This window comes from Procambarus clarkii, chromosome 9, assembly GCF_040958095.1.
Source record: "Procambarus clarkii isolate CNS0578487 chromosome 9, FALCON_Pclarkii_2.0, whole genome shotgun sequence".
In the NCBI taxonomy this organism is placed as follows: domain Eukaryota; kingdom Metazoa; phylum Arthropoda; class Malacostraca; order Decapoda; family Cambaridae; genus Procambarus; species Procambarus clarkii.
In genome coordinates, this window is record NC_091158.1 from 43,026,740 (window position 1) to 43,049,889 (window position 23,150).

The window sequence follows — 23,150 nt, forward strand, 5'->3', positions numbered from 1 at the left end:
GTCGATTGTCCAATCGACTTGAAAATGATCCAGGACGGACCGAAACGTCGTCGTCTCTTCACCTTGTAGTGTGTGGTCTGGTCAACGAACCAGGTGTTGCATGGCGCAATGAGCTGTACTTTGTACATCGACGACATTGTTGTATTTGCAGACTTCTGGAGGGAGTACATATTGACTACTGGATTTGTTCGGACGATTAGAGAGGGCCAATATGACTATTAAGGGGCCCGGTGACGTAGTATTTTTCAAAATTTGAAAAATAGTGAATAATTTTAAACAAATCTCCAGTTATTTGCCATCAGAGTCGTGAGATTTTCATCCCAGTAAGTTATTATTTTTTTACGATTTTTTAAAATAAATGCGTGCAAGACTGGAGGAAACTGGTACTGATAATAACGATAACACTTCCTATATACTGACAATCATAGATAGAGAGATGCAAGCACCTGTCCGACGCGCAAAGAAGACAAGTAGTAGTAAGGAGGGACTACAAGGTGGATATACAGTTGGTGCCACCTGGAGGGCCAGATTTCAAACATAATAATAATTTAGTATGTTATTATGCTCTATTTTATTATATATCATATAAATACATTGCCCCAATGGGGCAATGTATTTATTTTTTATGTCCCTTTGTACAATCAAATTTCTAATGTCCCATTGTACAAAAAGCTGATAACCACTTCTCATTTTTCAGTCCTTTTTTCTCCCTTTTGTTTTTAATTGGATTTTCATGTAACTTCTACATCCTGGAAAATGCACTAAGCATGTGGTTGTTGGAACGAAATTTGTCTAAATTTTATTCAGTTACAGGTGGCAGAAGTTGTGACTTATTTTTCGAGGGCCGATTTATTTTCAGATTTCAAACTATATTTTCTTTGTCTCTTTAGGTTATATTGATGAATGAGGACCAGATGAGAACCTTATCACTTATATATGGTCAATATAGTTACTGCAATATATATGTTTGTTATCCCTAACCTATCCCTATATCTTCTGTTTTGGGTTGGTTATTTTTTCTTGACTTCATTTCAACACATATTGACCTACAGCTTTACATATTCGAGTATGAATGCCAAGCAATGTTAATTAAAACATACAAGAAAATTCATTTATTAGAACTACCATATTCATTGTCGATAACTTAAAACTTCAATTATCTCTCTCTCTCTTTAAAAAAAAAAAAGAACTTTGGGACCGCTTCAAAAATTTCATTTCTGACCGATTCTCACCATTTTTACATATATGTGCAAAGTGTTTAGTTCTAAAGTTTCCTCGCTTTCGTTTTGTCATAAACCAGTTACTATTTGAGTTATTAATGTTTTGTATCTAAATTCTGCATATTTCGATGGCCATATGGAAAAACTCGTTTACAGTATACTATACTCTCAAACAATATTTTGCAACAAGGAAACTGAACTTTATATGCCATTCTGAGACCACAATGAATAAAATACCTTTGGTGACACTTTAATATTTTTAAAGCTAATTTGAAATTTGTATTTTTTATTTTTTTATTTTGTTTATTTTTTTCTGTTCATGGAATAATGTTAATCTATTAGGAAAAGTTGGAGCATTTACCATGAAAATACTACTCACAAAAGAATTGTGTTTGAGGAAGTTTCGGTGCACCATCACCGGGCCCCTTAACTTGGTGAAGAGTGAGTTTGGAAGAGCCCGACTGGAGTACCTAGGTTATGTGGTAGGGTAAGGTTAGGTTGCTCCAGTGACGACAAAGGTAGAAGCCATCGATAATTTCCCGGTACCGAAAGGAAAGAAAGAGTTGTTTATGTACTTTAGAATGATTGGATACTACAGGAGTTTCTGTATGAATTTTTCCACCATAGCCACTCCTATGATGAGTTTGTTGTCTAAGAATAAGACGTTGGAATGGAATGGAGTAGCCCAAGAGGCGTTTGATGAAACCAACAGATTATTGACCGAGGCGCCTGTATTAGTGTCGACGGATTATGGAGCACTGTTTGCGTTGTTTGTGAATGCCAATGATGTAGAAGCCTGAGATGTATTGACGCAGCAAAAGGACGAAATATATCGCCCCGTGTCTTTCTTCTCCATGAATTTTGCAAAGCATCAGAGATCATACAGTATGGTAGAAAAGGAGACATTGGCATTGGTCCTGGCACTCAAGCATTTTGATGAATACGTAAGTGGGGAAGGATACCCAGTTACTGTGTATACAGATCATAATCCCCTGGAATTGCTGAGTAAGATGAAGTACGCAAATGAGAGATTAACTAGTGGTTCCTGTTACATCAAGAGTATAACCTGATCATGAGACATGTAAAAGAGCGAGATAAAGTGGTGGCTGACACCTTGACACGACCCTAGCCACTGAGAATAACTCTAAAAAATAAGGGAAGGGGAGTGTTATGACCCCAGTTTGCCTGGAGAAAGGAGTCTACCTGATGAGAGTTACTCTGCTTTCCGGACCAGAAATTAAGAGGTCAGTGGAAGATATGTATACAATATACGTCAGGGAGTGATTTAATAATACAGGCAGAGAACAAGCATCTTTTTAATGTTATTGGAAATAGAATGTTGACAGTTTGGGACGCTATGTGACGTTAACGGTCACAGTAACGCCATTTGAGTTGCCACAGTCATCAGAGGTAGACGTGTGTTCCTGTATCCTGGGAATATTGAAGAATACGGCCCTGGATGAATTGTTTGAATGCCAGCTACAGTGCATTGCTGTTGAGGAAGCTGCCAATGGCGTGACGCACGTAACCTCTCAGTATTTATGAAGATTTGGAGACGACCTCAAGCCGAGTGGTGGTCGTGTCTGTGTAGAACTCTAAATAGTTGGATCCTCACGTGGCGGAGGATAAGCATGTGAATTTGTGTGGAGCTTGCCAGGCGAGTGTGTGGGCCCAAGTCAGGAGCAGAAGAGCTGTGTGAGCTTACAGTGGGAGGCAGTCTTAAGGAGATTTTGTTGGACGTCTCAGAGGACGCCATCTTGGAGCGCCCCCCCCCCCCCCCAAGCTACAGATTCTGTGGTAAGCTCCTTTATCCGTTGAAATAGTGGTTGCCTGCGCTAGATCGTGTGCCCAGCGATCATGGCAAGTGTTTATGCAAGTAGGAGTCATATTTTTTGTAAACAGTGAGTAAAAATAAGCTGTTAAAAATAAGCAGATAAGAGAACATGCTGAAGGGAGGAGTGATACACCTTCTCTCGAGGAAGTGCAGTGTGGATAACTGAGGGGCGGAGGCCCCCTGCGTCGTGACCAGGGCAGAGGTCCAAGCATCGTGTCAAGACATGTTACCAGTACAGACTCGCCCAAGGATGGGGAGCACCACAGTTGGGCCGATGCGGAGGAGGGGTAAGAGAAGGGGATGAGGAGGAAGGGGAAGAGGAGGCGGGAGAGGAGGGGTAAGAGAAGGGGATGAGGAGGAAGGAGAGGGGAAAGAGAAGGGGGATGAAGAGGAAGGGAAAGAGGAGGGGGAGAGGGGAGGGGTAAGAGAAGGGGGATGAGGAAGAAGGGGAAGAGGATGGTGAAGAAGGGAGGGGGTAAGAGAAATGGAAAGAGACGGGGGTAGGGGTAAGAGAAGGGGGATGAGGAGGGGGAGGGGATGTGGAGGAAGGAAAAGAGGAAGAGGAAGAGGTGAGGGGTAAGAGAAGGGGGATGAGGAGGAAGGGGAAAAGGAGGGGGGGAGGGGTAAGAGAAGGGAAATGAGGAGGAGAGGAAAGAGGGGAGGATGGAAGAGGGATGGGGAGGGAGTTTAACAGGACCTGTGTGACTGCTAGTGCCTATACACATTAAGCCTACAGAGTTGCCATGATGAGTTAGGGCGCTGGATTATACAGACATGTCTTGGTAGATGACTATGGTGTGTTCATCTTCATAAAATACAGCAAGAAAAATAGAGAATCAGATATTAATGTTTTAAATAACTTTATCTCTGATTTTACTTCTGAATTAAATTAATATTATAAATTGATCAATGGTTGGTTCAGGCAGCGACTGTTGTCATGAGGCGCTCACCAGACAATGGTCAGTACCCAGCTGACCATCACCGTGGTGGGCCTGTGTTTATACCCACACGTAGTGACACCCCTCCCTCTGCACTTCCCCTTCCTTCTCTTACCCCTCCCCTCTTCCCCTTCCTTCTCCTACACCTTTCCTCTTCCCCCTCCTCATCCCCCTTCTCTTACCACTCCCCCTCCTTACCCCCTATCTCTTACCCCTCCCCCTTATCTTACCTCTCCTCTCTACCCCCTCTCCTCTTCCCCTTCCTCCTCATCCCCCCTTCTCTAACCCCTCCCCTCTTCCCCCTCGTCTTCCCTTCCTCCACATCCCCCGTTCTCTTACTCTCTCTCCCCTCCTTATCCCCTTTATCTTACCCATCCCACTCTTCTTCCCCTTTCTCCTCATCCCCCTTCTTTTACCCCTCCCCCTCCTATTTCCCTTCCTCCTCATCCCCTTCTCTTTCCACTTCCCTCTCCTCCCTCCTCTTTCCCTTCCTTCTCTTACCACTCCCCCTCTTCCCCTTCCTTCTCTTACCCATCCCCTCTTCCCATTCCTTCTCTTACTACTCCACTCTTCCCCTTCCTCCTCATAACCCTTCTTTTACCCCTCCCGTCCTCACCCCCCTTCTCTTACCCCTCCCTTCTTTCCCTACTCTTTCCCTTCCTCCTCATCCTCGTCCTATTACTCTTTTCCCCCTCCTTACCCCCCCCCGTTCTCGTACTCCTCCCGGTCCTTACCCCCCCCCTCCTTACCCGTCCCCTCTTCCCTCTCCTTTTCACCTTCTCTTCCCCCCTCATCTTCCCCGTCCTCCTCGTCCCCCTCCTTCACCTTCCTCCTCGCTCTCCTCCTCTTCCTCCCACCACGCCACACTACTACACCATACCACTACACCATGCTACTACACCAGGCTACTACACCAGGCTACTACACCAGGCTACTACACCATGCTACTACACCAGGCTACTACACCATGCTACTACACCACGCTACTACACCATGCTACTACACCAGGCTACTACACCATGCTACTACACCATGCTACTACACCAGGCTACTACACCATGCTACTACACCACGCTACTACACCACGCTACTACACCATACGACTACACCACGCCACTACACCAGGCTACTACACCACGCCACTACACCAGGCTACTACACCACGCCACTACACCATGCTACTACACCAGGCTACTACACCACGCCACTACACCAGGCTGCTACACCATGCTACTACACCACGCCACTACACCAGGCTACTACACCAGGCCACTACACCAGGCTACTACACCACACCACTTCACCACGCTACTACACCACGCTACTACACCAGGCTACTACACCAGGCCACTACACCAGGCTACTACACCAGGCCACTACACCAGGCTACTACACCACGCCACTACACCAGGCTACTACACCAGGTTACTACACCAGGCTACTACACCAGGCTACTACACCAGGCTACTACACCAGGCTACTACACCAGGTTACTACACCAGGCTACTACACCAGGCTACTACACCACGCTACTACACCAGGCTACTACACCAGGCTACTACACCAGGTTACTACACCAGGCCACTACACCAGACTACTACACCAGGCTACTACACCAGACTACTACACCAGGCTACTACACCAGGCTACTACACCAGGCTACTACACTATGCTACTACACCAGGCTACTACACCAGGCTACTACACCACGCTACTACACAAGGCTACTACACCAGACTACTACACCAGGCTACTACACCACGCTACTACACCAGACTACTACACCAGGCTATTACACCAGGCTACTACACCAGGCCACTACACCAGGCTACTACACCAGGCCACTACACCAGGCTACTACACCAGGCTACTACACCAGGCTACTACACCAGGCTACTACACCAGGCTACTACACCAGGCTACTACACTATGCTACTACACCAGGCTACTACACCAGGCTACTACACCACGCTACTACACAAGGCTACTACACCAGACTACTACACCAGGCTACTACACCACGCTACTACACAACACTACTACACCAGGCTACTACACCAGGCTACTACACCAGGCTACTACACTATGCTACTACACCAGGCTACTACACCAGGCTACTACACCACGCTACTACACAAGGCTACTACACCACACTACTACACAAGGCTACTACACTATGCTACTACACCACGCTACTACACAAGGCTACTACACTATGCTACTACACCAGGCTACTACACCACGCTACTACACAAGGCTACTACACTATGCTACTACACCACACTACTACACCATGCTACTACACCAGGCTACTACACCACACTACTACACAAGGCTACTACACTATGCTACTACACCAGGCTACTACACCACACTACTACACAAGGCTACTACACTATGCTACTACACCACACTACTACACCACGCTACTACACAAGGCTACTACACTATGCTACTACACCAGGCTACTACACCAGGCCACTACACTATGCTACTACACCAGGCTACTACACTATGCTACTACATCAGGCTACTACACCACGCCACTACACTATGCTACTTCACCACGCCACTACACTACACTATGCTACTACACCATGCTACTACACCAGGCCACTACACTATGCTACTACACCATGCTACTACACCACGCCACTACACTATGCTACTACACCATGCTACTACACCACGCCACTACACAATGCTACTACACCACGCCACTACACCAGGCTACTACACTATGCTACTACACCAGGCTACTACACCAGGCCACTACACTGTGCTACTACAAATGAAAAATAAATAAAAGTGATGAACCAACCATTATTATGATCCTCTTTTATTTTACTAAATGTATAAATATATTTTTATATTTTTACATTTCCTATTTTATTCACATTTTAACTTTAAACAATTTATAAAAGGTGTCACAAAGTTTCATATTAGGGATAGGTATGTAGGTTTTGGTTATAAGTTTTGGGAACCTATTTATAATCACACAAAATAAGATATCTAATGCATGAAAACAAACGATTCCACTCCTTTCTAACACTTTCCAGGAACGTTTCGGAAACTTAAAATTATTTCCTAGGGAGAGAGCAGGTAGTCACGGCGGCTTGAGCAGGGTGTGAACTCAAGACAACAAGGCCAGTTTTGGAGCCGAACCCCTAAATATAGGTAACGCTAAACCCCTTTCCAGGATCAGGAAGCATACAGGATGATCTCCCAAGTAATTGTAAGCACTCCATTGTCCATTGCTGGTCGACCGACAGTAGGGGAAGTGTGGTTACCGAGGTCGGCTGTTTTTCTATCAAGGAGTGATTGGGGTCTCTTTTCGCCTGTATGCAAGTAACAGTCTAGTGCAATAACCAGCTCTTTATAGAAAAAATCCCCAGCCACCCCTTGATATTCTTCCATTAAATAGTTGGAGAAGGGGGTTGAGAATACCTCCTTGCGATGTACTATTTTCATGTCTTTTGTATTCAGAGACTGTGTCATGAAGTTTCACTCCTGCTTCTCTGTTTATGAGACAGTTTTTGGTCCAGGAGAGACCCCATAGTAGATCAGGTCACTTTTCACATTGATGGCACATCCCCTGGATTGCCCGTTGATCCATGGAAGGAAGAAGCTTTGATAGTCTGAGATTTTAGGTTTTAATCCGCCTCGAAGCAAGCTCTCCTGTAGTAGCAGGATGTCTATGCCTTTGGTTGCTGCTATGCATTGCAAGTGTTGCAATTTTGTGTGTAGCCCTTGCACTTTCCATTGCAGGTTCTTTAGTCCCCCAGGTTGTTGGAATTTGTTGATATTACCAACAGGATTGATGATTGTAAATAAAGATTAAGCCACACTAAAGGTGTCACAAGCATGAATAGCCCATATGTGGAGGCTCTTTCGAGCCATTACAAGTACCAATAGCAAATATTAGAGATCTGTGGATAGATGGGGTCTTCATGGTGGTTTTCTGCCTCAGAGGGCTGGCTGTACCAGTAATGGAGCCGGTGGGTTAGTGTAGGCCTCTAGGTCTTTCGTTTTTTTTTCTTTGGCTAAGACTTGCTTCGAGTTGACATGTCCATGTTGTCATTAGAGTTTGGTGAAGTGGCCTCCATGAGGAGGTCTTGTACCTTGTAGGTGTCGTATATGTGCATTGGCGGTAGAGCAAGTAAGATTTCCTCGTCCGAGGAGTCGTAATATCCATAGTTGGTGGTTTTGTCTTTGGTCTCACAGCCTCAGGTTGGCTCAGTGTTCGAGGATTAGTGGTAGAATCTATTTCAGGAGCGTTGGTGATGCTGTTAGTATTTGTAGACAGCACGTCTGCTAGTGTGTCTGCTGGGATGGTGATGGTAGGAGTGTTGGGAGCTGGAGAGGGAAATACTCTGTTTGTGCTGCCCGGGTCTTGTGTGGTTCTGGAGTCTATGTTGAGATCGACCTCGTGGTCGTCCTGGTGACAGTCACCGGAGTGGTAGTGGAGGCAGTGTGACTTGCATCCGGGGCGAAGATAGGGTCCAGGTCGTTGTCTAGGTACAGCACGCTGAGTTCTTTGACCATTCGTTGATTGTCTGGCCCAGCAAACCTCCCCGCTAGTCGAATAAAACCAAGGCTAATGCCTGTACGTGATGCAAGCGACTGTAAGGGTGCTGGTGGTCCTTGGGTCGCCAGTGTGGGGGCCAGGTGGCCTGTTGGGAGGAGCCACTGTTTGGTCAGACTGGGAAGTCTTCTGGTAGGTTTGTGGAAGCTGAGGTGCTATGCATTGAGAGTGTTGCAATTTTGAGCACAGCCCTTGCGCATTCCATTGCAGGATCTTTAGTCCTCTAGACTGTTGGAATTTGGTGATATTACCGTGACATCTATGGAGTCAGGTGAACTCATTGGAAGTTGAAATTGGAGTTGAGGATCTTGGTGTACTTAAAACTGACTCATCAAAGTTGCTTTCAGAAGAAATGGACTCCTGTTTTTTAGGAGTGTGTTCTTCTTTCAGAAGAACTGCACTCCTGTTTTTTAGGAGTGTGTTTCCTGCCTTGCATTCATAAAGGTGAGGATATTGTTTTTCGAATTTCTTGAGGTGGTGCTAAATTGTGTTATGAGTCTCTATGGTTTGCTTGAAACCGTATGTCGACAGCAAACTTTCAACCAATCTTATGACGAAGGCCTTAAGCATAGGTAATAGGGTGTCCAGTTGAGTTGGACCATTATTTATTGATGTACTGGTCTGGAGCCTGTTTACTCTTTGAACCTTATCAGTCGAAACTCGGACACTCTTATCTTCATTGTCCCCAGTGTGCTTACTGGATGCATTGGACGGGCGATTACGTTGAACTATTTTCTGTTTGTGACCCCCAGCCATCCCTTTGTTCTGGACGGAGACTACCATAGACCATGGTGGAGGGTCATGTGCCCTCTCCATCTGGTTTGGTCTTGGTAAGCTCTACGATGTTTTTATGGGCAGAGGAACTGGTATATATTTGGGATGGGACTGCTGCTCTGCTGTAGGCGTAAGGGTTCTTCAGGATCATTTTAAGCCTTTCGGGGGCATCTCAAGTTCCAAGGGTGGTGTGCTTTGGAGCAATTTGGACACTTAGCTTGAATGGGCTGGTTAGCATTGTGTTTATCAAAGAATATTTTCGTGTGGTGGGGCAGGCTGCAGACTCCACACCTCACTGGGCGTTGGCTACCGTCCCTGTTATGTCCAAATCTCTAACGTCTGAAGCATCTGAGGGGCAATGTGGTGTAGGGCCTGTGATGGAACACGCTCCAAATGCCATGATCAAGTTTTTTGGGAATCCGTCTATTTACTGTGAGAAGGACTTGTGGGGTTTCATGCTTTGTGGATTTTTCCTGGCATCTTTCTGCTGACACCACATAATTCAGCTTTTCGAAATGAGATAAGGTCATGTGCATTAAACAGTGGAGGACAATGATTTTCCTTATTTTGTCCTCTGCCATGATTTCGTCGCATTTCCTGTAATTCTTAAGAATTGTTACAGCTGTCTTATCTTTGGACTTCAGAATATATTCGCCAGACTGTTTGGTTGTTGTTGTTGTTGTTTTAGATTTAGCTACTCAGAACAAAATGTTCATGTAGCACGGGGCTATAGTGAGCCCATAATTGAGTACAGTTATTCGTGATAACCTTGTTACTGAGATATTTGAGTAAAAGTTTTTAATAAAGGTGGGGATTTCTCCTTTTTCCCCTTTATTTTTAGCTTCTGTTTTAGCGAACTGGTTTTAGTCTTATTTTAATAACATTATCTTGGTGGTGTATATAGATGCACAGTGTTCACTAGTGTGTTACATTTTTCAACTGCTTTTCTAATCATTGTAGTCACTGTGGAATTTGCATCTAATGCATCTCCTGTCATTGAATTAATGATGAATTTGATGCGCAGGTCTTCAGTTGCGTCAAATTCCAGTAAGTAATTTAATAGTGGTGCCTCTGCATCTGTTCAGCAGATATGATACTCTTTAACTATTGAGTTTATTACCACCCAACAGCTCTTGTAACCAACTCTGAGTCTGTGTATGGCTACTGCAATGTCTCTGGATATGTTTTTACCAAGCTTAAAAGACACAGTGGTTTGTTCTAACCACATCGCAGTGGATTTTCCTTCGGCTACTTTGGGTATGTGGAGAAATTTTGATAGTTGGGAGTGTTTACTTCTTGATTTATTCCTTAATCTGTGAAAAACTTGGAGGGATTTTAACTTGTATAACAGGTAGAGAAGTGAGTGTTTTTGCTAGTGAGTCTGCCTTTGCATTACCATCTATGCCAGGGGTCTCCAAACTTTTCAATGTAAGGGCCACATTATATATTTCCCATATTTATGCGGGCCGGAGGAATAAAAAATGAAATTGCTATTTTGTATAACTAAGATAAAGGCATTGTCAAAGTACAGAGAAAAGAATATTGTACAGTGTTTGTGCTCCCTGAAACGGAAGCAGCGAAGCCCCACTCGCCCTCCATCCCCACAATATACAGTTATACACAACTGATTGGTTGTAATGCACAACACATACCTACCAGTATTAGTATCTGTGCGTAACACTATCGAGAGAGAGAGGAAAACTGACTCGGGTTGAGCGCCACCAGTCAGCAGCCCCAGCTTTGAATAATTCTGCGATGCCATTCGTACGATAATTATTTTTTCAAGGCCACCATATAGGGATTTGTTTGGAGGGCCGGATGAAATTATGTGGCGGGCCGGATGTGGCCCGCGGGCCATAGTTTGGAGACCCCTGATCTATGCCAATGTAACTTGTTATCCAATTTAGGGTAACTGGCAGCCCTAGATTGTGCACTTCTTTTCCAAGATGTAGGTTTTCTGTGATAAGTTGTATATTATCACTGTGCTGGCTGGATAACAATGCCTGGAGCGAAGATTTAGAGTCGGTATGAATGATGACATCATGTAAATTATTCTCAATTAAATAGTTTATGGCCTCCTTTAGGCATATAATTCTGTTTGCAATATTAAGCACCCACTATTCATGCTCCAGTAAGCTTCATGGTTGGTAGTGTAAACTGCTGCCCCAGCAGAACCTCTTTCTTGATCAACTGATCCGTCTGAGAAGATGTGATTCGTTGTAGGTTTTGAGATGGTTTCCATTTGTTGTTCTATGACAGCTTTGAGCCTTTGCGAGTCACATGCTGATCTTTTAACTGATAATCCTTCAATGATTATCTTTAAACTCGATTCTTCCCCCAGCAGTAGTCTGCCGAAAGTGTTGATATGGTCAATGTCTCCATTGTTTTTAATGGTCCGTTTCAAGTCAACTTTCTCTAGAATCTTGACTAGATTATCCGTCCATGCACTTGTTATATACTGAAGGTTTTTGTAAAGCGATCTGTGTACGCTGTCTTCGATTGACAGTCTGGCGGTGGTTCCAACAAGTCTTACTGTTATGGTGGCTATTCTTTGTTTGATCCTATTTTCTAAGGCTGATAAGTTGGTTTCCATTCTTAGATTCTCTCGACGCGTCCATATAGGTGCTCCCAGCATTATTCTGAGAGCATTATTTTGAGACACTTCCAGTTTCTCCCATTGGTTATCACTGAGAGATGTAAGAGCAGGAGCAGCATAGTCAATGAGTGACTTAACTGCTTGAACGTAGTACATTTTGAGTACTGGTAGAGATGCACCCTCTCTAAGATTTGTCAGGGAGTGCAAAGCTGAGTTTCTGGCTTTATAACGTTAGCGAAGATATTAAATTTCTTGAGTGAATTTCAACTGTCTGTCTATTATGACTCCTAGGTATTGAAAAGAGGTAACTCACTCAATTTCATGTCCTTGTATTGCGAGTCTGATGTCTGTTCGGTTTGTTGTTGTTTAAGATTCGCCACTTGGAACCAAAAGTTGCAAGTAGCAAGGGCTATGGTGAGCCCGTAATGGACTTACCTGGCACAGGAGCGGGGCTGTAACTGTGGACTGGACTGTTCGGTTGGCGTATTGGATTTATACCATTGGAGGTCAGGAACATACATATTGGTGAGGTGTATAAGGTAAGAAGCATAGGTCAATAACGTATACATACTATTAGGTGAGGAGTAAGTAAAGGTTAGAAGCACATACAAAGACCAGTTAGGTGTAGTGGGAGAAGCCTTTTGGGCATTGTCATCAACGTTGGCATCTTCACGTTCCGGTCTAGTTCTCACTCTCATGGTGGGTTGAATGAATAGTTCCATTATTTGAGTATTTATGGTGGGTTGTTCAACGTTTTATGTGAATGGCTTCTAGAATTTATAATCTTACACATAGGGTTTTATGTAACATGTAAGTATATTTATTCAGTATTTCTCTTGTTAGTGTGATGTCATGGGTTTGTCTCATGTGATTTTTAGGGGCACCTGATTGAAGTTGATGGGTCAAACGTCTTGTCAGCTTGGTCGACGCATACCTATGTACTTAGATTGAAGGCTTCATCCTTCGTGGGGGCAGGTGTACATATATACCACGTTCGACTTCTGTAAAGGGTTCTCAGTCGGATTCGGGCAGTTTGTAATGGGGTTAATGGTCTTCTTTGTTTTATAGTATATGATTGTGTCTAAGTTTTGGTTAGGAGTTTTACTCCTTTGTCGATTATTTCTTATTTCTTTATGTTTACTTTGCGTGGTGGATTTGTAATTTAATTTTATTAGAGGTGTTGTGGTTTCTGTTCTTTGTTTATGATTATACCACCTGTTCAAGTGTCTTATATATTAGTGTTTATCTTATAGTTGCTATATCCATTGTTCACCAACACCTGTGTTATCCTTTCAAACTTCTTACTCACGTTACTCCATTCAGAGCAGTGAGTAAGGGCTCGACGGATATAAGCGTTCAGAACACTGGCTTTGAATCTTTTGAGTCACTCACTCCTACTGTTTAACATAATCCTATGTTTGTATGCTTGGTATAGACACCAGTGCTCAGAAATGCTCCTATGTTTATTATTAATATATCCAGGAAAGACAGACTGTTATTTTCACTATTTTCATGGGTGAATCGTAATCCTGACCCCTCTTTCTAGATTACTTTTCATATCAATTAATTCTTCTAGGTCTTTTACTATCACGAATATGTCATCGACATAACGGCAGTATTCACTTGGCATTAGCCTATTACTGAAGACTCTTTCCTCGACTGTTATAATGTAAAAAATTGCAAATAGCACTATAAGAGGGGAGTCCATTGTTACTCCGTCTATCTGTAGATACATGTTACCTTGCTGAATGATGAAAGAAGCTTCCTTTGAACACCAACAGTAATGCCGTTCATTATTGAGGCGTATGAGTGAGAACGCAATTACTGAAGGCTCGAGTGTGGTCGAGTTAACTCTAAAACCCTGGATGGGTTCCAGTTTGGGGCCTCCAGAGCCTTTCAGAGAGCTCAGAAGAGTTCTGGGCTGGTCAACTTTTGTTCAACCGTGGCCGAGTCAGTTAATGCAGGCGTCAGTTACAGAAGGTTCCACACTGAATCGACGGAGAAGAAAGCTCGCCACTCTAAGGTCACTTGCTGTTTCGGCGAACCTGGGACCAAAATCCTTGAGAAACCTTGCACATTCTCCCTATGGACCTCGTGTCTCAGAACCTTTCAGAATAAAATTGTAAAGGTGATCTATTTCTGTGTACTTGATTGATTTGTGACTGTGTATTGCCGCAGCTCCTGCTTAACCAACAAAGAGGGGGATTACGTGGCTGCCAAAGTGGATATGAATGTACTCACACCATTCATCAGTCATTTCTCCATAGATGTAGTGTGATTCCATCAGGTCGACCAGAAAGAGCAGGAAACTTAAAGTTCATTAGGTTACTGTGCTCTCTGCTGGACACTGGCAAGATGTAAGGCTCCTGTTAATGATGTCGTTGACTAAGTCGGGTCTTGAGTGCCAACCCACTTATTTTCTGCAGCGCAGGCTGTGTGATCCATATTCGTCTGCATCTGCCTCACTGCAAATACACCTACATACAATGTGGTTGGGGTAGAAAAGCGGAGGGCGTCTGCAATACAGAGTTGCTGAGGATCAAAACGTGTGCCCTTCACAGTCATAGGGACTGCCAAAATAACGTCCCCTGCATGGGGAGCCTGCACAGATGTGAGGTGAGCATGATCACAGGGAGTTAGTGTTGCCTCCAGCAAAGCTGTTGCATCTTTCTGTACGATGTGGCGGTCCCAGCTAGATAATTTGTTAGCATTCACTATGGCTGGTCTGAGTGCTAGGTCTGCCAGGGTACCTCATTTTGTGTTATATTTTGTGTAGTGGGGTCATGTCCCCGCTGCGTTCCCACTTTGTGTGCAGGACAATATCATTTTGTTATGGACTTACATTGTGTAATTTATTTAATTTTTGTCTTATTATATTGAGTAAATATCCGCCCCTTTACATACAAGGAAAATCATTCCCCCTTTTGTACACCATCATCTCTTTTCTTGGCCCTTCACTACATTACAGGGAAATACTGGTTTGTAAATAGGGTTGTATTCTGCTTCAGTGGACATGTTGACCAACATGTCTCCCGTCACTGCTGATGCCATCAGGTATGGTTGTATGTGTATGACAGTAGCAGTAGCTGAGAGAACACTAACCCTGACACAACCCAGATACCTCATACCCTCCAATGAAAAATCAAATATAGAAATTTCAGGTGTAGTGAGGAGTTGATGCTGGTAAAACTAATGAAGACCTGCAGTTGTTGCAACCAAGAAATTTTCAAAAATAAACTACTTGACAAATAAAGCTAGGCCTATCACACTTATGTATGACACTCATGTAACTCTACGAAACTTCTGGATGTTCAGGCACAACATGGTAACAAAAAGTTGTTGGATCTCTTCGGATGCATAAAATATAAAACCTAATAGGAAATATACAATGAAAAAACTGTGCATTCACAGATACTCTACAAAATGTAGTTTGGCACAAACTTTGGGAGTTACGGAGGGAGAGATCCGGGCAGAACTTCAGCAGGCCGTACACAGCCTCTACTCTGCCAGCTTTCACTGCCACGTGAAGAGCTGTATTTCCTGCCAGAAGAGAAACAACAGCATGAAAGTAACTGTTAGTGGAAACAAATTTTGCATTTAACTGAGGCTATTCACCAGTTATTTTTTAACGTGCTATGATTAATTTAACAATTATTGTAATAATAATAACCTTAGTAACGATACTTGTTATGGTATTGGGGAATTGAGTTGTTTGTGAGTGCTCGAGAAAATATAAATAGAATCTAAAACGGAAAGAAATTATTTATTCTAATGAAAAAAAATCCTATCACAAATGGAACTACTTGAAAGAGTCGTTTTAAAAAAACAAAGTCGTCTATTTCTTTACCAGCCCCATTTGTGACTGTTAGCTGTGTAATGCTCAATATTTTGGCAAGTCCCAAATATTAGAAGATTGAATTAATTAAATAGATATACCATAAGAGCAAGGAGACTGCCAACTTGCTCATGAGGAGCTCTCCTGATACCAAACAAAACTCCTTGAAAGAGACCAATATTTTATGCCTTCACATGACCACTTTGAGACTGTCAGCTCCAACGAATTCAATATATTGGGAAAGCAACAACATCCCTTTTAAAACGCCTAACACAGTACAAGCAGCAAGGACCTACTGAAGAACATGTACTCACTAAACATAACCAGACCATCACCAGAGATATACTCACTAAACATAACCAGACCATCACCAGAGATATACTCACTAAACATAACCAGATCATCACCAGAGATATACTCACTAAACATAACCAGACCATCACCAGAGATATACTCACTAAACATAACCAGACCATCACCAGAGATATACTCACTAAACATAACCAGACCATCACCAGAGATATACTCACTAAACATAACCAGACCATCACCAGAGATATGCTCACTAAACATAACCAGACCATCACCAGAGATATACTCACTAAACATAACCAGACCATCACCAGAGATATACTCACTAAACATAACCAGATCATCACCAGAGATATACTCACTAAACATAACCAGACCATCACCAGAGATATACTCACTAAACATAACCAGACCATCACCAGAGATATACTCACTAAACATAACCAGACCATCACCAGAGATATACTCACTAAACATAACCAGACCATCACCAGAGATATGCTCACTAAACATAACCAGACCATCACCAGAGATATACTCACTAAACATAACCAGACCATCACCAGAGATATACTCACTAAACATAACCAGATCATCACCAGAGATATACTCACTAAACATAACCAGACCATCACCAGAGATATACTCACTAAACATAACCAGACCATCACCAGAGATATACTCACTAAACATAACCAGACCATCACCAGAGATATACTCACTAAACATAACCAGACCATCAACAGAGATATACTCACTAAACATAACCAGACCATCAACAGAGATATACTCACTAAACATAACCAGACCATCACCAGAGATATACTCACAAACAACACCAAAATAATCGTCAGCAACAACAGACTGGACATCGGCGAGGCATTATACATAAACAAACAAAGCAACACATCAATTGCCAACTAGCACAAAATTACACTCCTGTGGGGAAGTTTTATTAATTTTATTAATTTCATTTAATTCAACATTGTAAAATTGTGAAATTAAACTAATTAAATATTTATTTCATAAAGGCTTAGTGAAATCTTAGTGGACTGAATTTTTTAAATTTCACACATAATGATCCACACAGACTATGGGTGTTTTATATTTAAATTCAACTAAACTAAATTAAATCAGTTAGTTAAACTAAGTAAATAATTCAGGTTAATTAAATTGTATAAGTGAATTGATTTAGTAATTATATGGAGCAACAGCTTATCTGGCTCAGAGGCTGTTGCTCCAGTCTGAACACGTATGAGTCCCACAGGCCGGTTACTTCCACATAGACTATGTGGCTTGTGGCGTCACTTACATGCCGCAATATGTCTAAGTTTAGAAACCCTGAACTCACTGTTTAAATGTAGTTCCAACCTCAGCCTGCCAGAATGTTACATTGTTAAAAATGCATGCAACATTTACAGACATATAAATTCAGTTAAATGCCACAATTTATTTGTGGAAAAGTCTTAGCCATTGTGGTCGGCTGCCGGTCATACCTCTAACCATGAACTACACTTGTAATGTTGTTGTTGTTAAAGATTCGCTACCTGGAACAAAATGTTCCAAGTAACACGGGCTATGGTGAGCCCGTAGTGCCTTTACACTTGTAAGAAAATGAATGCCCACAGATCCTCCAAAATGGTTTCCGGAGTTCCAGCTACAGTGCCATCATCCAGGTACCAGATGTTTAGCTCGCTTGTCAGACTATCAGTGACCTCTTTGATAGCTAGGCAGAAAAGGAGGGGGGCTAAGGGGTCACCTTGTTGGACACCTTCACAGGAGTTTATTTCATGCTCCCCAAAAAGAAGCTTAGAGTCCCCACTGTAGAACGATCGGATGAATGGGTAAAGGGGACGGAAATGGTTGTGTACAGTCCTGAGGACAGCGTCTCGTCTGACTTGATTGAAAGTATTTTTGAAGTCACGCTTTACTAGTGCCTTCTGGTCCGGGAGATCAGCAATGTAAGCCCGCGCTGCATGTGCTGCACCTTCACAACCTAGGGGAATCCCAAACCCGAGCTGATGAGGTTTCAGCAAGGTGGCTGCTTCCTGGCTGATAGATCTCACTGCAGCCTTAGCTACGAGGCGTCGGAGGGTGTTGCCAACGGCAATGGGCCTGATACCCCTATCCTTCTTCTTTAGAGCACAGAGTACTGCTCCATAAAAGACAGGCCTGATGTCCTCAGGGATACCGCCAGCCAAACACATGTTGGAGAATCTGGTAAGTTCCACTAGAAGGTCCTTTGCAGCATCTCCAAGCACCGGGTTCAGCATTTGTTTGATGTGCTGGGGTCTTAGGCCTGTAAAGCCCCCTGCTAACCCTGTTGGGAAAGACATGGCTGCTTTGTACACCTCAGATTCTCGAACAGTCAAGGGTTCTATTACAACATTGTTTTCCTGGGGATCCCTGCTGCTGTCGGGGGCTCTGGGTGGGTGTTTGTCTTGAAGAGCCTCTGCTGTCGTGGCGTTCCTCGGGGCAATAGTGTCATCGCTGGTCATGATTCTGATGGCACCTATGGTATTGCCCTCTTCTATTTTCCTGGTGATCTGTGCTCTCATTTTGTGGTTCTCAGATGAGTTATTGTTGGTCGTCCTGCGGCTGGTGTTCTTGGCACGAGGAGGGAGGCGGACCAGGTTGTTTGCTCTGCGGAATTTATTAAGTGTCCTGATTACAGAGGTTGCTAATGACTTGTCTCTCCTGGGCGGTAATGCTAGGCATGCATTCCCAAACAGAAGGAGATTGTGCCACGATCCAGAGGTTCTGGGAGCATTGTTGACCTTTGTCAAAAAACTGGTGAATTTGGCTGCTGCTTGGTGACGGGCAGCCTTGGGGATGTGGGGCAAGGTCCTGGTGGACGTCGCTTTGACTGCTTCAAGCAGATTATCTGATGAAATGAAGTTGAGGGAGATATTGTTCCTCGCTCCTGCAGCAGTTTGTCCATCGTCACTGCCCCGGGCAGGCGCCTTGACCCTACACAACCACCTGAATTGACAGAATGATAGCGAACAGTTCCATTTCCATTGAGACGATACCGTCTGTCACACACTTGACAGTTTCCTCTTGGGAGTTCATCTTCTTGGCTGGAAAGAGGCTGTGTGTCAGGTGCGACATGTGCCATGCCTAGATGTGATGACGCCTGGCTGCCCACTGAGTGCACCCTCTCCTTCCCGGGTGGAGAGTAACACGGCAAGCATTACCTCCTGGGGGAGTTGTGTATGGCCTGGGCACCGTGTGTGGGTAGGCTGTGTGTTGATGGGCGGCTGGGTGGGTCGGGCGTAGGTAGCGGGGTGGGGGAAGATGGCGGGCGGGGGTGGTGGAAGGGGGGGGGGGAGGCACGCGAGGGAGGCCGCCGTCACACTTGTTACACACTATCAACACTCGGGAAAAACACTAGTGCACTTTGTAATTTAACACTACACTCACCGATTTGCTTATGAACGCACTAACGTTCGACTAACATCACTGTAGGCAGCTCGAGAGCCTCCCCCCATCACTCCCCCCTCCCCCCATACCCCCCTGGGGGCTGGTGGGTGGCGGCACTGAGACGGCGGAAACCCTCCCCTAACCCTGACCCTTACACTGTACCTGCCTCACCATACACAAAGCTCTGACAACGCACCTTTCTACGTTCATTGTGTTGGAATGAAGGAGATACGGTTCTTCTTGTCACCCCCGGGGCCTTCAGCAGGTATTCATACCTACATGGGTCAAGTCTTGGCTGGCTCAGGCATCGTGATCCACGTTGAAATTGGTTCAAGTGTAGGACCTTGCTCACCACGTGTCCGTCCCTCTCTCCGTCCTCCGTCCTCGTCCTCCGTATATATGTGTGTTGTTGAATATGACCGAAATGGTAAGAGTAATAATTCTAACATGAATCTTCTCAATATTTCTTATGTTTTTCTTAACTGTCGGTGGTAATAAAAATAACAATTCTCCGAATTTTTTTTTTAATTGTCTGACGCCTGAACGCGTTTCGTAATTCTTATTACATTGTCAAAGACATAATTTACACACAAATTCTTCGTACTTATACTCTATTGGATGAGGTGACATGGTACAAAAGTTTTGGGTGAGGTGACAACCACAAGACAGAAATGTTTACAAGAAAGACTGCTACAAAAATATACTAATATATATAAATATATATATATATATATATATATATATATGTATATATATATATATATATATATATATATATATATATATATATATATATATATATATATATGTATATATATATATATATATATATATATATATATATATATATAATATATATATATATATATATATATATATATATATATATATATATATATATATATATATATATATATATTGTTTACTAGGATTTCTCTGGCGATGGTTTGGTTGTGGGAAGAGATTATATGTTCCTTAATGGAGCCCTGTTGCTTATGCATCGTTAAACGCCTAGAAAGAGATGTTGTTGTCTTGCCTATATACTGGGTTTTTTTGGAGCTTACAGTCCCCAAGTGGGCATTTGGGTCCCCAAGTCTCTTTCTAGGCGTTTAACGATGCACAAGCAACAGGGCTCCATTAAGGAACATATAATCTCTTCCTACAACCAAACCATCGCCAGAGAAATCCTAGTAAACAACACAGAAATCATCGATAGATACAGCGATAGCAGGCGGCTTGACGTTTGCGAGGCACTACACATCAAGAAGTCAACACCAGCAATCAACAGCCAATTATTGCACAACTATATTCTACCCACCTCAAGACTCCGCTCCAATAAAGAAGCATCAAGAAATATGGACCAATAGGCTTTCTACAAACACTTCTATTCAATATCCATTGTTTCGTGTTCTGTCTTGTGTTGATGAAATTAATACCCTATTAATACTCTTGTTCTGTCTTGTGTTGAAGAAATTAATACCCTATTAATACCACATTATGTTCTGTCTTGTGTTAATGCCACATCACCCCTTCCACCTCACTCAAATGTAGATATAAAATCGGAGATACGTAAGTTCTATTCAGTTGTGTATTTGTGAACTAAAGTCTTTGAAAATGTAATAAGTTTTACGAAACGCGCCCGTGTCGCGTCAGACTAGAAATAAAAATGAATTTTGGAGAACTGATTTTTGATTTACCTCCAACAGTGAAGAGTAATGTACGAAAGATTGAGAAAATTCGTGTTAGAATTATTAATCTTACTTTTTCGGTCATATTTAATAATATATATATTTTTATATATATATATATATATATATATATATATATATATATATATATATATATATATATATATATATATATATATATATATATATATATATATATATATATATATATATATATACATATATACATATATATATATAAATATATATATATATATATATATATATATATATATATATATATATATATATATATATATATATATATATATATATATATATATATATATATATACAACTGAAAACTCACACCCCAGAAGTGACTCGAACCCATACTCCCAGGAGCCACGCAACTGGTATGTACAAGACGCCTTAATCCACTTGACCATCACGACCGGACATAATGAGGTGATAGCCGAGGCTATTTGAACCACCCCACCGCCGGCACTCGGATAGTAATCTTGGGCATAGCATTTTACCAAATCACCTCATTCTTTGGGGCACACGTGAGGAACACAAATGCGAACAAGCCTGAATGGTCCCCAGGACAATATGCAACTGAAAACTCACACCCCAGAAGTGACTCGAACCCATACTCCCAGGAGCCACGCAACTGGTATGTACAAGACGCCTTAATCCACTTGACCATCACGACCGGACATAATGAGGTGATAGCCGAGGCTATTTGAACCACCCCACCGCCGGCACTCGGATAGTAATCTTGGGCATAGCATTTTACCAAATCACCTCATTCTTTGGGGCACACGTGAGGAACACAAATGCGAACAAGCCTGAATGGTCCCCAGGACAATATGCAACTGAAAACTCACACCCCAGAAGTGACTCGAACCCATACTCCCAGGAGCCACGCAACTGGTATGTACAAGACGCCTTAATCCACTTGACCATCACGACCGGACATAATGAGGTGATAGCCGAGGCTATTTGAACCACCCCACCGCCGGCACTCGGATAGTAATCTTGGGCATAGCATTTTACCAAATCACCTCATTCTTTGGGGCACACGTGAGGAACACAAATGCGAACAAGCCTGAATGGTCCCCAGGACAATATGCAACTGAAAACTCACACCCCAGAAGTGACTCGAACCCATACTCCCAGGAGCCACGCAACTGGTATGTACAAGACGCCTTAATCCACTTGACCATCACGACCGGACATAATGAGGTGATAGCCGAGGCTATTTGAACCACCCCACCGCCGGCACTCGGATAGTAATCTTGGGCATAGCATTTTACCAAATCACCTCATTCTTTGGGGCACACGTGAGGAACACAAATGCGAACAAGCCTGAATGGTCCCCAGGACAATATGCAACTGAAAACTCACACCCCAGAAGTGACTCGAACCCATACTCCCAGGAGCCACGCAACTGGTATGTACAAGACGCCTTAATCCACTTGACCATCACGACCGGACATAATGAGGTGATAGCCGAGGCTATTTGAACCACCCCACCGCCGGCACTCGGATAGTAATCTTGGGCATAGCATTTTACCAAATCACCTCATTCTTTGGGGCACACGTGAGGAACACAAATGCGAACAAGCCTGAATGGTCCCCAGGACAATATGCAACTGAAAACTCACACCACAGAAGTGACTCGAACCCATACTCCCAGGAGCCACGCAACTGGTATGTACAAGACGCCTTAATCCACTTGACCATCACGACCGGACATAATGAGGTGATAGCCGAGGCTATTTGAACCACCCCACCGCCGGCACTCGGATAGTAATCTTGGGCATAGCATTTTACCAAATCACCTCATTCTTTGGGGCACACGTGAGGAACACAAATGCGAACAAGCCTGAATGGTCCCCAGGACAATATGCAACTGAAAACTCACACCCCAGAAGTGACTCGAACCCATACTCCCAGGAGC

The 23,150-nt window shown here is 43.2% G+C and overlaps 1 protein-coding gene across 1 annotated transcript in view; it reads right to left on the minus strand.

Moving 5' to 3' along the window:
- The window catches only part of LOC138362745 (ankyrin repeat domain-containing protein 1-like), a 232,824-nt gene that overhangs the window by 8,864 nt on the left and 200,810 nt on the right, over nucleotides 1-23,150 (minus strand). Inside the window, exon 4 of the mRNA XM_069321305.1 lies at nucleotides 15,389-15,487. Within this exon, the coding sequence (XP_069177406.1) occupies nucleotides 15,389-15,487 (99 nt within the window). The remainder of the gene's footprint in view (nucleotides 1-15,388; nucleotides 15,488-23,150) is intronic.